A 15,101-nucleotide genomic window follows, 5' to 3' on the forward strand; every position below is an offset into this window, starting at 1 on the left:
TGGCCAAATGAAAATGAAACTTAACTGTATTTCCTTCACAAAGCCAGAAATAGTGACATTTAGGAATATTTGAAAGAAAATTTATTGTTATAAACACATGAACACGTCTCTTACAGCATACAGCAGTCACACATAATTAAAAATCAATATGTGATTATGAATTTTTAAATACTTTCTTCAAATTTTTTTGCTTGTCATGCATTTCAAGGCTTTTCAGTGTTTTTACTGTCAAACGTGTCCTTAGCTTTGTTTAATCAAGGTTTTCTCATTCACAGGACAGATCATGATGGTATCGGATGCTTTGTCGCAGCAGTACAGGTAGAAAAAAGGCAAAATCTTCTCCATGAATGTGTCTTTGAACGTGTAAATGTGTGTCCAAGCTCTCACGTCATAAAACGACACCTGCCCCTCTTCGTAGTCTACATACACACCCACTCGCTTGGGCTTGGGGATGAGGGTGAGCAGTAACGGTGGAGATGTTGACACCCGGTACCCCTGGCCTTTCTTCATGGCCAGAGCCCAGTATCCTTGAGTGGTGCTTACAGAGATCCTGCCCTTTCTGTTAACAGAAGACCTGGCTACTCCCAGGTACCAGTCATCCTTGTCCCCCACCTGGACCTCCCAGTAATGTCTCCCTGAGGTGAAGCCCTCACGGCCCAGGACAATGACCACCGTGTCAAAGCGGTCAGGGTGGTCTGGGAGGTCCTGCCACGCTCCCAGGTGTCTCACCTGATGTCTGTCCTGAGAAAGCTGCAACCACGGGTTGGCTGTGTCAGGGTCCAGAGTGACATCCGCTGCAGGTACATCAGACATAACAAAGGATTTATTTTGTTGGAGAGTTCTGAAAAGTAAAAATGAAACCAAATGCAAAAAGGAAAAAAAAAAAGGTTTACCTGTGTATTTCTGAATCTTTTTGATCTCTAAAAAAAAAAGACAAAATTCTCTTAGTCTGTAGTCAGGATGTGTTCAGCTTCTTCTGGAGATGCAAATCAAAATGAGCAGAAACATATCGAAGATATACTGGAATGTTAAAGAAGGTCCTACCGCTCTCAGCCAGTTTGTCAATCATGTCATTTAACGTCAGCTCCAGTTTGGACACGGATCTCCTGATCATACCTATACACATGTCAGTGGGGACACTGGTATCAGACCAGTCTTTAACCGATGGAGGAGTGCTAAGGGCTGGGAAGCTCTACAGAGAGATACAGCACAAGAAATATCAACAACAAAATAAACATCATATAATCCAGAATGATTGGCAGCCTCCAGTCTACACTGTATTTGTTAATGATGTGCTTTGATTGCACTACAGTACAGAACAGGAAGAGGGCGCTGTTGTTACAGCACAAATAGTGTAAAAGCTGCCAAATCCATCCTGTCACTGTAAAAGCTATTAAGACTAAACAGCCTCACCTTTAAGAAATTAATGTGGTCGGTCCGAGCCACGTTTTCCAGGTCTGTATTCCTCCTCTTCAGCCCAGAGATTTCCTGCTCCAGTTCAGTGATGAGGCCTTCAGCCCACCTCTCCGTCTGCCTCTGCTTCTCCTCGATGGCCAAAACCAGCTCGGCCTGAGTCCTCTGGATGGAGCGCACCAGCTCTGAGAAGACCTGCATGCTTTCCTCGATCTCTCTCTGAGCACTGGCCTGAAAATACATGAATCTGTGTTGAATAATTGTGTGTAAATGCAGCCTTTGATGATGATGATGATGATGATGATTATCCATGTACTATCTCAGGAGGACTCACTTTGTTGAGCTCTACAGAGTTTTTGATCTCCTCCACCTTTTTCACTCTGTCCTGGATCATCTGCTGGACGTCTATTTCTGTCCTCTTCAGCTGTGCCTGCAGCACAACATAAACATGGCTGATGACAGGTACACACTCAGTTATTGTAATAAAAATCTTGTGGGAGCAGTTTGGCTTTTGCTTACTGTTTTACATCTTAGAAATATTTGTCCAACCTTTGGACCTGACTTTATATTTGAATGGTAGCAAATCTGTCTCACCTTCTTCTCCATCCATTCCCTCTCCACAGGGACGGTGTAGTGCGCCCTGTGGTCAGTCTCAGTACAGAGGACGCACACACAAGTCTGATCCTTCTTACAGAACAGCTCCAGGAGCCTCTCGTGCTTTGGACACATCCTGTCCTCCATGTTAGCGACCGGATCCATTAGCTTGTGCTTGGTGAACCTGGCCGAGTGAGATTTCAGATGCTCCTCGCAGTACGATGTCAGACAGACGAGGCAGGATTTGACCGCTTTCGGCCTGCCTTCGCCGAGGCAAACGTCACACAGGACCTCCTCCCAGGAAGGATGTGGGAGAGAGGCGGTGGGAGGTGAAAGTAAGGTTTGAGGAGACAGAGAAGCAGGGATTTGAGGTGAGGGTGGGGGTGATGTTTGGGGAAGTGGAGGTGGAGGACCCTGAGCTGTGGCTTGGGGTGACGGTGGAGGAGAGGTTTTGGGTACTGACACAGGAGGGATTAATGGAGGTAACTCCTCTTGTGGTGGCTTCTTCTCTTCTGGTTTTTGCTTTGCTGACCACTCTTTCTTTTTCCGCTCCTCCTCTTGTTTCTGCTTCAGCTCCTCCAGAAGCTGCTGCTTCTGATCTTTCTCCAAAAGCCTCTCCTCGTCCTCATTTTTCCTTCTTTCCATTGTCCACTTCTTTTCTGCACCCTCTTGCTCCTCTTTGCTCACCTTCCCTTCCACACCTCTAACCCTAATCTCCTTGAACTGCTCTGCAATTTCCCTCAGCACAGTGTTAACGCTAATATCAGGCCTTTTGTGGAAGGACTTCTTACACATAGGACACTGGAACAAAGGGCTGGTTTTCCAGTATCCCAGGATGCAGCTCTGGCAGAAGTTGTGTCCGCAGGGGATGGATACAGGGTTGGTGAAGACGTCGAGACAGATGGAGCAGTGCACCTGCTCTTCAGAAAGGTTCCCAGTGGTGGCCATTCCTACACGGCGGAGAGGCAGCGTCATTGTCAGCGCAAGTAACCAGCCTTTGAACGGGGCATCAAACCTGCTGTGATATTGAGGTCGCTCGGGTTAGATGGCGTGACTTTATATGGGGCCAGTTTCATGCAAATCTACTAAGCAAAGCATGACGGGACTCATTTATTGTTCAAATTCAAAACAAAGTTGAGTTGTACAACTTTTTCTTTTTCTTGTTTTTTTTGTTTTTTTTGTAATAAATGAGTCCCTGTATGTCTTAGGAAAGTGCTGTCCAACTTTTTTTTTGTAATTTCTTTGATTTAAAAAATGATAATATATTGATATTTGAATTATTCCCTTTCCCTTCTGAAATTTAGCTCTTAATGTATGAACTATGCACAGGGGGGGTCTTTTTAGCACTCTCTGGTGGATATATTTTGTAATAATGTTTCTAGTAAACATGTCTGTTCTGCAATGTTTTGATTCTTATCAGCCAGCATATACATTAATACTGCTACTGTTCTGTGCTAATTTCAGAAGATAACATCAGCTACTCAAAATGCTCATGGGTTGTTTCAGACCTTGAATTTTCAACTTTTTTTTTAAACAAGACAATTGTCTGTGCTTGAATTTCAATTATATGATGCTTGTTTAATTTGCTTGTTCAATGGCTGCATGTTTGTGAGGTTCTAAGTATGAGTTTGACTTTTGAGATGAGTGTCTCTCTGTTTGAGGCCCAGATATTCACACTACAAAACAGAAGAAGTCCTTAGCTCAGGCCACAGCTTTTAATCAGCCAAACACTATTACAAAAATCCCAAATACAACAACAGCACTCCCCTAAGAGATATATACTGAGAACAGAGAAGCAGATGTGAAAGTATAGAAGTTAAAATGTGGGAACAGGACGAAGAGGGACAGAAAAAGCAGAGATATGGGGACACTCACCAGAGAGCAGCTGCCTCGAGATTCTGCTGTTCACTGACACATGAGACAGGCTGTAACCGCACTAACACACACACACCTCAGACCCAAAATATACCCCCCTCCCTCACTGTCCTTTTACCCCAGATACAAATTTATACTCCCTGGTCATGGCCCTCCGAGCTCCGGGAGGAATAACTTTAACCCTGAGGAAAATACCAGCAGTCTTGCCTGGGTCAGGAAGCACAGGAGAGGAACCACAAAACACAGATTTTATATTTTAATCTGTGTTCTCATCTCATAAGGACAAGTACTTCTGTGTTGTTGTTAAACAACTAGTTGAAAAAAAAACAAAAAAACAAATTACGTATTTGTGACTGATCATCTTTATTGAACAAGTTCAGAAAGAAGCTACAAAGCCAAACATTAAATATAAAAATACAGCATCCATAAAACAATCCTACGTCCACAATGAGTTTTTAAAAAATGCCCTTTGCAAATAATGTCATAGTCCAACGATATGTACAAAAAACCTCTCACATGGTTCCCCAGGCAAGCCTACACCTCTGGATATTACATTTACTTCTGTTAACTTCATTGTTTTCATCTGTAAAGCCTAATAGCTGCAGTTATACGACTTGTACAGAAAGGAAAGTGCGAGAAGTACAGCAGCGCTCAAACTTCTAATCCTCCCTTCACACTATAATATCCTTCTTTTATTTTATATACAATTTGAGAAGAGATTGTACAGTGTGGTGGAACTGTTTGCTACTAGAGTAGCCAAACTGTAATATTTCTTTATAATATATAGTCAGTTATGTACCATCCGTGTTACACACACTGGTAACAGAATGCAAACCTTCATTTTCTTCATTTCAAACAGTCACTCTGTGTGTCAGCTTCCTACAGGATCTGTATGGAACCTTATCTTATTTGAGCAAATATAATAACCTGCCTATACGACGTCGAAGTGTTGTTGTAGTGGGTAGTGTTATGCAAATTCCCTTTTTTTTTTTTTTTTTTAGTTCAAGTTGTTTGTGTAAGGTTTGAGGTAAAGTGCTATGCAAAACAAGTAAAATTCTCTGGCTTATTTAGAGGAAAAACCTATATTTTAAGACCAAACAGGACAAAATTATCTGTTCACAGTTTTGTTTTTTTAAATCTGCACTTTGCACCAAACCATTTTTTGTTGATGTCATAAGGTTTAACCTAATGCTGACTGACTGTCTCAGATGTGTTTAACAGGAGTTATAATGAGAGGTGAAGTGTTCTTGCCCTCCGGGGTGAGACAGGGACTGAAGATAGGGTACAGGCTCTCGCTAAAGGTATCAACAAAAGTATAGAGATGCAGACGTGCCTTCACATCATAGAAAGAAATCTGGCCTCCGTCATAATCCAGGAAGATTCCCACTTTACTGGGTGGGGAAGGCAGCATGAGAGGCAGGCGGGACGATGCCAGAGCCTTCACCTCCCCGCTCTTCAGCCACAGACACCAGTATCCCCCCTCAGGACTCAGCTTTATCTCACCCTTGCGCCGAGCCGACGCCTGTGCCACGCCAAGCGTCCAGGCCGTCTTGCGGTTCACATCCACCTCCCAGTAGTGGCGCCCAGAGCTGAGACCTTCTCGGCCCAAGACAAAGAGGGCGGGGCTGAAGCGCTTTGGACCCTCAGAGTGGACGGTCTTACGCTCTTCATACCTCACCTGGCGCCCATCATCGGACACAACCAGGTTCCTCTGGGCTGTGCCAGGGTCCAAAATCACTTCACCTGAACAGGATAGAGCAGAGTCCCAGTCACTATATTATGACTATTTTACCATCACAATAATGAATTCTCTTTGCCTGAGTATTCTGGGGAAAAAAAGTCCAAAATGCTCCTGTTATAGTTCACTCTTTGAGAAAAATGAGCTCAAGACATCAAAACTAAAAGTATTCATTATGCTGAATGGCCCTCAGGCTGCACGCCTGTGGTTTGAGCCTGTCTGTGCAGTGAAGAAGTGGCACCATCTTGTGGACAAAGGGAACTGAACATCATGTTCAGCTTTGGTTGCACTGCTCGAGATTACCAAAAACCTTTGCTCTCTTCTAAAAATCTCTTTTAAGAAGTGTCCCTGCCCCCAAACGAATTTAAAGTCTTACTCACTTGAATAGTTTTGCACCTTCCTGAGTTCTGAGAGAGAAAAAGTAAAACAGGGACAGAAAGAGAGGGGAAGACCGTGTCAGTAAGTCATTTAGCTAAAGAGTCAAAGTCAAAGCAGATGGCACGTGTGGGTGGTAAACATGTAGATCTAATCCCGAGCTGTAAATGCTCGGGACATGTGCTGCTGTCAGTCAGCTCTCTGCTGCTGCCTCTTCTCTTTGATTCCAAGAGGATGAACTGTGGCATCAACACCATCTCCATCTGTCCGACCATCTTGTATGTGTGAATGTGCGAGTGTGAGTCATTTTTCTATTTCAAAGTGCTCGTGCAGTGACCTACAGATCCCTGATTTGGATTTTGCACAGGAAGTGTGTTTGGAGTTGGACAGGGGAGGATGGATTTTACTATAACTCTGCATAGATAATCCACACAGGCACTCAGCAAGTCTTTATTTATTTATTTGTTTACAAATTGTTGTGTTTTATCATAATGGAGAGAGAAATTAACTTTGAACCGCTGTCCTTACCTTTCCCATACAGTCTTTTAAGCTCCTCCTGGAACTTGTCTAAGAGGCTGCTGACGGAGGAGCGGATGGTTCCCAGGTAGAGGTCAGTGTTGATGCTGACCGCCGACCAATCCGTGGGCTCGGGTGACGGCGGCAGCGTCGCCATATTCTGCAGGAAGAGAAAGGTTACTCGAGGTATGATGAAATGAAAATTTAATGATCCCTCAGGGGAAACAAAGTCTTTGCAGTGAAAAGAACACAGTAAATATGATGCTGAAGAGGCACTCTGTACCGGCCTCTGTTCTGTGCTCTCTGATGTAGATTCATGGGCTGAAAACTTGACAGGGCCCAGATTTACAAATTTGCTATCAGTCTCTGTAAATCTAAATCTATTAATGCATATAAATTCGGAGCACTCTGCACATTGTCAGTTTGACAATAAAAACAAAGAACAACCAACGCAGCATTTTGTGCTGATAAGGAAAAACATTCTAAGAGAGTCGCAGATACATGACCGTGAGTAAATCTGTCAACATATTTTCAACTTCCAAGCACTGTGTTTGAGTATTCGAGGCCTTCGCTTCCCCTCATCCTTTCTAGAAAAATTCTAAACCAGCAACCTCAAAGACGTCTTTCATGTGAGAGAGAATCAACATTTTATCTGCATAAACAGTCCAGGACAAATGCACGAGGGAGAACAGCTGGCTCTGTTCACGGAGACTTTGATGCTGTGTCACAAATATCCCAGTAACTACATCTGGTGCAGCCATGGAGGCCCACTGGATAACTGGCTGTTCAATTACGACCAAACGTTGTGCATAGTTGTGAGAGACACATTTTTAAAAATGTATATATTTCCAGCTTGGTTGGTGAAGGAATGATAAATGGTTAATTAATGTAGATATCTTACAGTTTTACATCCCTGTAGGTAAACACAGCAGCTAACACTGTTATGCCTTGTAAAATGATATTTGTTCTTTAATCACAGTGTCACCTGAAGGAAGACCACTTTGTCCTGGGTATGTGCGTAGGCTTCCAGCTCGTTGCTCCTCCTCCTCAGCTGGCTCAGTTCATTCTCCAAACCTCGAGCCAGTTCCTGAGCGTGACGTTCGGCCTCGCGCTGCCGTGTGGCGATCAGCTCCACCAGCTCCGCCTGACTCTGCTCCACCAGACGCTGCAGCTCGGCGTACACCTGCCAGCTCTCCTCCAACTCCTTCTGAGCACTGGACTACAAAAGAGAGGGCATGGGGTGGACAGGTGAATACATGCTGTATACATGCTCACTGTATTTGTAAAAGTAGATAAAAATGTCACCAAGCAGGAAACCAAGATTAGCACTGAACCTGGGAAATTTCGCTCAAAAGCATCTGACGCTGTTCATTTATCATTTAAATTAAGAAAAGCATTGCAATCTTTGCTGTTTCTCTTAAGCCTGAGGTTAGTTTTACTGTAACAAGGCTGTGGGTAAAAACAGGGTGTGGGAAACTGAGGGTAAAATTTACACTGGTCGCACCGGTTGAACAACCTCAGACCTGGATCTGAGAAAAACAAACTGCCTTCTCCACTTCCGCACAGCATGACAAAATGTGTTTCAGATTCTCTTGCAAGGTAAATTTGCAGTATAGCAGGAGGCAGCATCAGCTAACCGAAACCGTAATTTAGAGGTCATGCCATCGGCACCTGTGTGGCAGTGTCCTGTCAAAGTGCCCTTGAGCAACATCCCGCTCATGTTTTGTGAGCCTGCCTCGATCAGAGAGCTGCTTGAAGTGCAAATAAAGCTTTTGAGCTTCAGTGCATGAGAAGCACTACATCAGAGTAGACTGGGCAAATATTTAACATGCAGTACACAAGGGAACAGCAGCAATACAATAGACACTGACGACAATACCAGCCTAAAATTATTCTAATGTTATTCTAAGAAAATCTATCTTAATAAGATCAAGTTTAAATTCAAACTCCAGTTTTTTTTTCTCCTTGAAAATATTAAATGTGGAATTAATCAAACAGGAGCAACAGGCATCATCAAAACTGCAGATACTTGCACTGGATTTATATTTCAAAGAGTTGAAACCTGACACCAAAACTTTCAAACATGCTGTGTTCTTTGTCTCCCAGGTTACACAGGTAAGACTCACGGCGGCGTCTCAGTGGTCTTACCTTGATGACCTTGATGGATTGTTTGATCTCCTCCAGCTTCTTTGATCTCTCCTTGATCAGATGTTTCAGTTCTGACCTCTTCTTTCCCAGATTACTCTGTAAAATGATAAACAGGATTTTGGATTATTATCAAACACTGAAAATCAAAACAGTCCTCGCAACTGACCGTGAGGCCTTCATCGGGCACTTTTAAGGCAAGATAGAAAATCTAAACCTGCTCACATGGAGCACAAACCCAGCTAAAAAAAATCTCACCATCTTCTTCTTCCACTCGTGGTCTATGGAGACGATTTCATGGGACTTGTGTGTGGCCTCGGCGCAGGTAGCGCAGATGCAGGTGTGGTCGGTGCGGCAGTAGACATCCAGAAGACGTTCGTGCTTCTTACAGATCTTTTCCTCTAGGTGGAAAGTGGGTTCAATCAGACGATGAGATGACAAAGACTTTACCTGCAGAAAGGTGTGAATATAGTGATTAAGCAGAAATAAATGAACAACATAAGTGGTATATGTGGTATATTTTACTCCCTTGTAAAAAAAAAAAACCCTAAAAACCAGAACATGTAACAAACTGACCTTTCTATGATGCCTTAGATGGGTCTCACAGAATGACCCAGGGCAGTTCAGACAAGACTTGAACGCCTTTAACTTCCTCCCAATACAGGCATCACATGGAACCTCCCCAGCCTGGGCAAACTCTCCAGTATCAGGCCCTGGAGAGCCACTGTGGTGGCGTGTGTGGCCTGAATCTGAGCTCAGATTCAGAGTAGACCCCCGTGAGGCGGCCCCACCGTCCCCTCCAGCCATCATTAGCCCTTGAAACTGGGAAGATATTTCAGCCAGTACCCTATTGACGCTCATCTCAGGTTTTTTGGAGTAGCTCTTCTTGCACATGGGGCAGGAGAACTTCTTGCTGTGGTTCCAGTAGCCCTGCAGGCAGGCCTTGCAGAAGCTGTGGCCGCAGGGTGTGGAGACGGGCTCCACGAACACCTCCAGACAAATGGAGCAGGTGAACTGCTCCTCTGAGAGGACCCGGCCTCTCGGAGAGCTCATGCCTGGGAGAGAGAGGAAAGCAAAAGACGGAAAGACAAATTACTACGTATAAAAAAAATACGAAATCCTACACTACTGGACTTGTTTGGCCTCCAACATGTCTCACAACTCACCCAGGAGGGTTGTTAACACCTCTGTGTTATGTATGAGTCACTGAGGCAGTCGTGTCAGAGTCATTGGAGTGACATGAATAAAAGTGTGAATTACTGTGAAACTGCCTGAGAATGGCTTTCAGGTTGTCCTCCATCATTCAGATACCTGTTATTTGACTACAGTTGTTCTGGTGTAAGATGTCTGCATGTGCTATGTGATATTGGATAAGAACCTGGTGAAGTTAACCACAGCAGTGACATGATGTTCCTTTTAGAACAGATCAAGGAGAAGCTCAGTTTGACAAGAAAAGGCACAAGATGAGAAAACAACTTTTTCATCCCAAACTAGTAAAAGTTTGTCAAAACTTTTCAACACCAGGGAACACAAAGCTTTTTCACACAAGCAGGAAGTGTCTTTACTGGCCAGTGGTGGGTGACAAACTATCTAAGGAATGCAGAAACTCAGGACCTTCTACCTCACAGCACCTGTTTCAGGTTCAAAAGAAAACACAGCTCAAACTGTGAACTTACACCGAAGCAGCTACAAAAACAACCACTGTTGTTGGTGTTTTTTTTAGCCTTCAATAGCTCGTCTCTTTAACCCAAGTGATATACATCAAATTTAAACACATCAGCCACCGTAGCATCATTTCACAACATTAGGTGAGCTAAATAACATTTAGCTCACCTAATGAATCACACACCGACAGGTGCTGTTTAAGAAATACCAGCTATCGATCATTTTTATGCAATCCAAACAAATAAATGCTGTAACTTCTCATTAATGTGAGACACTCAGAGGTTTTCTTGAATGTTTTCACTGTAGAAGATTGTGCCCAACATTTCACTGTCTGTTTTTAACTCTTCTACTGTGTGTATGAGACAAGCTTGATAGAAAACTGTACTTGGCAAGAGATTCACAAAACATAACATGTCCTATGGTGAAAAGAAGAAGTGCTAAAAATGGGAAAGATAATGTGGAACTTACTTTTTCAGGTTGTCCTCTGACGTGGAGCGGTGCCGTCCTTCACTTCATGTACTTTGCTATGAATCACACACCGACAGGTGCTCCGTCAGGTAATCTTCCTGGAACATGAAGTGGCCCTCCCACTCTGTGTGACACACCCAGTCTTTCACTCATGCTCTAGTTTTGTTATCACACTGTGATTTCTGTGGCTCTGCGGTGTAAATATGCAAAGCTCTAAACCAAAGGACGTATTGTGTTTTCCCCAATTGAATAGGTCTTTCCCTGAAAGGACTCTGATATCAGAGGGACACTTAAACAACTGAATTAATGTTGTGGAAATAAGATAGCAGTTGAAATTGAGCTAAAATAAATGTCTCCCCAGCATCAGAGTCCCAGTTTTAAAGAATACATACTGTTCGTGTTTGATTTGGATAAGGTGTGATTATCTGAAGGTTAATTTTTGTTTTGGAATAATTAAAGAACCAATAAATACATTTTAAAAAATGAGATAAATTTAATATTTAAGATACATTCTTAAATATTAAATTTAGCTCATTTTTAAAAATATGTTAGATGTCATTTTTCTTAAACACATAACACTCAGGTTATCTGTCTGCACACACTTTAAGTTGAATTTGAATAAAAAAAAATCACATGGAAACATCCAACTTAAAAGTGCTCAGTGAAAAAATAACAAACTTGCAAATCGCTGCACTTTCTTGAGCTCTACAGGAGAAGACTGAATATAATTACCAAGGAGATAAATGATGCAGTTAATGCATTCAATGATAAATGACACAGCGGGTAAATGATTAGAAATAGCTCTATTTATCAATCACCTGCAGAGTTGAAATCACCTTTGCTGACAACATAGTTTATCACCCTCTTCATGTACATTTTCATCCATTTCATCATACCTTCCACCCATCAGCCTGCCAGTGACACAGTGTCAGAAATAGCATCTGAGTGATATGTCACTGGTGTACACGCTGTAAGTTTTCAGTTCAGTGCAATGTTACCTGTTAGCAGCTGCAATTCTTTGTCTCCACCACTAGTGGGCGGCCTTTGGCTAGCACTGAGGAAATGCCAGCTTTTGCCAACAGACACTGTAGATTCATGATACATTTTTACCCTGTGAAGCTGATGCTGTGGTCCATGGCAACACATGAAAACAGCAATGGAACAGATTCCTCCTGTGTGAATAACATCTCAGGTTATTCATCCAAAAGTCGTCTGGGTGATTGTGTGAAAACTGCTGCACTCACCAAATACAGCAGATGCAATGTTAGACTTTACAATCAGGAAGCAAGTTAGGATGCAGTTCATATCATTTCACAATATTCTTCTATCACTGCTTTATTAGTTTGAATTATGACCCTTGGTCTCAAAAAGATTGATTTCTTTGCAGCGTATTGACAACATTGGTGTCAATAAGACATTAAAGAAGGGGTTCTGTTCTAAAAATGACCACTTGTCCAGGACTGGGAGATGATATTGATCCTTCTCGCTTCCTGCAAATGTCACTGCATCTCTATTTATCTGTTGCGTATTATTGATCACGTTACATCTTCATTTTCCTCCGTTCCTGCTGAGAAACTGCCTTTGTGTGTACTGTTATAATATTATTCCATCGTTTATAGTTGAAAACTCCTTGTTGATCTTTCCTTCTCCCTGTGTCTGTTTAAAACTTGCCACAGACTCATCTTTTTATCCTCATTATTTCGATTATTGCAGTAAATCTAAGTGCTTCTGTGGGTGTTTGAACTGTCTTGTATGATTCGAACTGGTGTCAAACAGATGGTTGCACACTTGCAACCATAACCTTTCCTTAGCCTGTGATTATTTCTGTGCACGTGGGCATGCATCTGTGCATGCATGCTGTGAGATTCAGTGCAGCAGGAAGCAGACCCACTGCAGAGATTGTGTCGCATGATGTTATGGAGCTACAATTTCTTGGAGTGGGGGATTCTGCTTTCTCTTCCTGTCGCAGTGTCAGTCAAGGTAAATGTATTCCTCCTCCCCCTTTTCCTCCCCCCTTCCTCTTCCTCTCTTTCTCCCCACTGGCAGCTCCTCTTTGTATCCATCCATCTTTTCATCTTTTTAACCCATCTGCATGTCTTTTCTTTTGCTCCTCCTTTGTTCTTTCTCTCTCTCTGTTTTATTTTCCATAACCCTATCCAAATGTTCTCTCTCAGGTTTATAAATAGAAGCTATACCCTTCTCTTTTTCTGTCTGTCCCTCTCTTTATTCTTTCCATTGCTTCCTGTTTTTTCTCTCCTTCCCTGCAATCCAGCTCTCAGCAGAGTCTCTGCTGGAAGCTACACTGCACTGTGTTTTTGCCTGTCTTGAACCCCCCTCTCTTTTCTCCTCACCTCTCACTCTAAACTCCCTCGTGTTGCACCTCCATCTCTCTCTTTATAATTTGAGGAACTCAGTAAGAACCCTGCCGCTAAATAAACCCAGGTCTTTCTCAGGAAATTGTAGCCTTAGGTAACCCCCTCGTCTCACTCTTCTCTCCTCTGCGTCTTCCTCATCTCTCTCAAACACCCAAGAAAAACCACCAAGCTCTCTCTCCATATGGTTTTCCCACATCTCAGCATATTGCTTCCTCTGCGCCCGCCCCGCTCACATATTCCATGTCGTCTTCTGCCTTTCTCCAGATGCTCTCTGGTTTCACAGAGAGGGTATCAGTGCCCTCGCCTCCTTTGGGGGATATAGTAGCGCTAGTGAGCATTATTGATAGTCAGTGCGGATACTGTCGCACTCTCTATGTTACTGATAACCTCGCTGTGCCCCGGCTACCGGAGGACAAAACCCACAGCTGAGGTGACGCCTCCTGCATCTGATCATGTGGCTTTCCTCAATGGGGTGTTGCACCATTAGCACTCCTAATCACACAGTGAGACTTCATATTGATCCCAGTGTGATTATTCTCTTTGAAATTTTTAGAGGAAGTGAGCTCAGGAGATGATTGAGTTTCTTGCCCAAGGGCACTAAAGCAGAGCAGGGCTTCCAATGGTTATGTAAACATGGTGCAGACTGAACGATTGATTGTTCCAGAGGAGTGTTGTGGAACAGCTGGTTTGTTGATCAGTGACATAACATGTAAATAACATCAATACCAGTAACCAGCAGCTAACCTGGTTCTCACTGAAGACAACAGCGGTGTTAATGTGAAACAGAACAATGTGGAGGAAGCCAAACTGTCCCTGTGGTTAATAAAAACACAATATACGCCTACGTCTCTGAAATGATTTTATTTTTAGCCAAACAATCGTTGAAAAGTGTTTCTTTTTTTTCTCCCCCAGCATTCCCTGCAGCTTCACCACCCAGACACATGCAGCTGATGAGAAGCCACAACACTGCAGTGCTTTATTCACATGCAGCACTCAGCTGTGAGCTGCTCTGTTCCTGCAGCTCCTGCCTGTTGCTGCATGTTTGCTCTCTCTCTCTCTCTCTCTCTCTCTGTCTCTGTCTCTGTCTCTGTCTCTGTCTCTGTCTGTGTGTGGGTGTGTGTGTGTGTATGCCATCCCTGAATGAGAGAAGTAAATCTCCGTGTCCCACACTAAATTCTTTCACCATAACATCTGTATCACACCCGCGTCAGGTAAAACCTTTTCATCCATCGCTTGGCTTTTGTTGCCCTGATGACTGGTGTTTTTTGAATGTAACTGAGACATGAAAAGCTTGTGCATTCGGGCCAATGTGGGATTTTGGTGAAACCATATTAAACAGCCGAGCGCTGTGCTGCAGCTGACAGCAGCAGCATCATCTCCTTTCCCTTCAGATGTGATCTGATCTCATCTGATTCCATCTGATCTCATCTTGTCTCTCCTCATCTTGTGTAATTTGAAATGTTCTCTGCATATGTCTTAATAAAGACACTGACAGCCACAGAAGACAAAAGGCACACGGCATGCCTTTTCATGTGATGGTATGGGACATTTTGAGGCTAAAGATCATGAGGTTCAATAAACATGTGAAATCCCAGCCTTAAATTATGGACTCCAAAAATAGGACTACTGAAAACACTGATCCTTCTTAGCTGCAGGATTTTCTTTTGTTTAAGCTGAGAGGTGAACGCAGTCACGAGCTGAAGGATCTCAAGTCCAGATGCTGGAAAAACTGTTTTCATGATTCCTCGTCCTTATCTATAAAGACAGACTCAAGATGATTTTTGTTTATTCAGTGTGTGAGAAACATGGTTTGGTAAAATTATTTTGATATTCACCCCATTTTTTTTTTCATTTAGCACCAAACACAAAGTAGGATGACCTTTGACCTTCTTCAGGATTTCTTTTTACATAACACATGTATGTATTGACCAAAATGC

General features: G+C 43.1%; 1 protein-coding gene across 1 annotated transcript; it reads right to left on the reverse strand.

The window, feature by feature from the left end:
* Positions 1–64: 64 nt before the first annotated feature.
* LOC121177469 lies at positions 65–10,854 on the reverse strand. Its single transcript, XM_041031797.1, has 16 exons — positions 10,790–10,854; positions 9,233–9,711; positions 8,915–9,106; positions 8,660–8,755; positions 7,497–7,730; positions 6,524–6,671; positions 6,001–6,027; positions 5,092–5,625; positions 4,001–4,089; positions 3,883–3,932; positions 2,008–3,025; positions 1,748–1,843; positions 1,414–1,644; positions 1,045–1,192; positions 894–920; positions 65–794 (listed from the first exon to the last, which is right to left on the reverse strand). Exons 2-16 carry the CDS (start codon positions 9,707–9,709, stop codon positions 241–243), a joined length of 3,921 nt encoding a protein of 1,306 aa, XP_040887731.1. The 5' UTR covers positions 9,710–9,711; positions 10,790–10,854; the 3' UTR covers positions 65–240.
* Positions 10,855–15,101: the final 4,247 nt, after the last annotated feature.

This window comes from Toxotes jaculatrix, chromosome 23, assembly GCF_017976425.1.
Source record: "Toxotes jaculatrix isolate fToxJac2 chromosome 23, fToxJac2.pri, whole genome shotgun sequence".
NCBI classification, from domain to species: Eukaryota; Metazoa; Chordata; class Actinopteri; family Toxotidae; genus Toxotes; species Toxotes jaculatrix.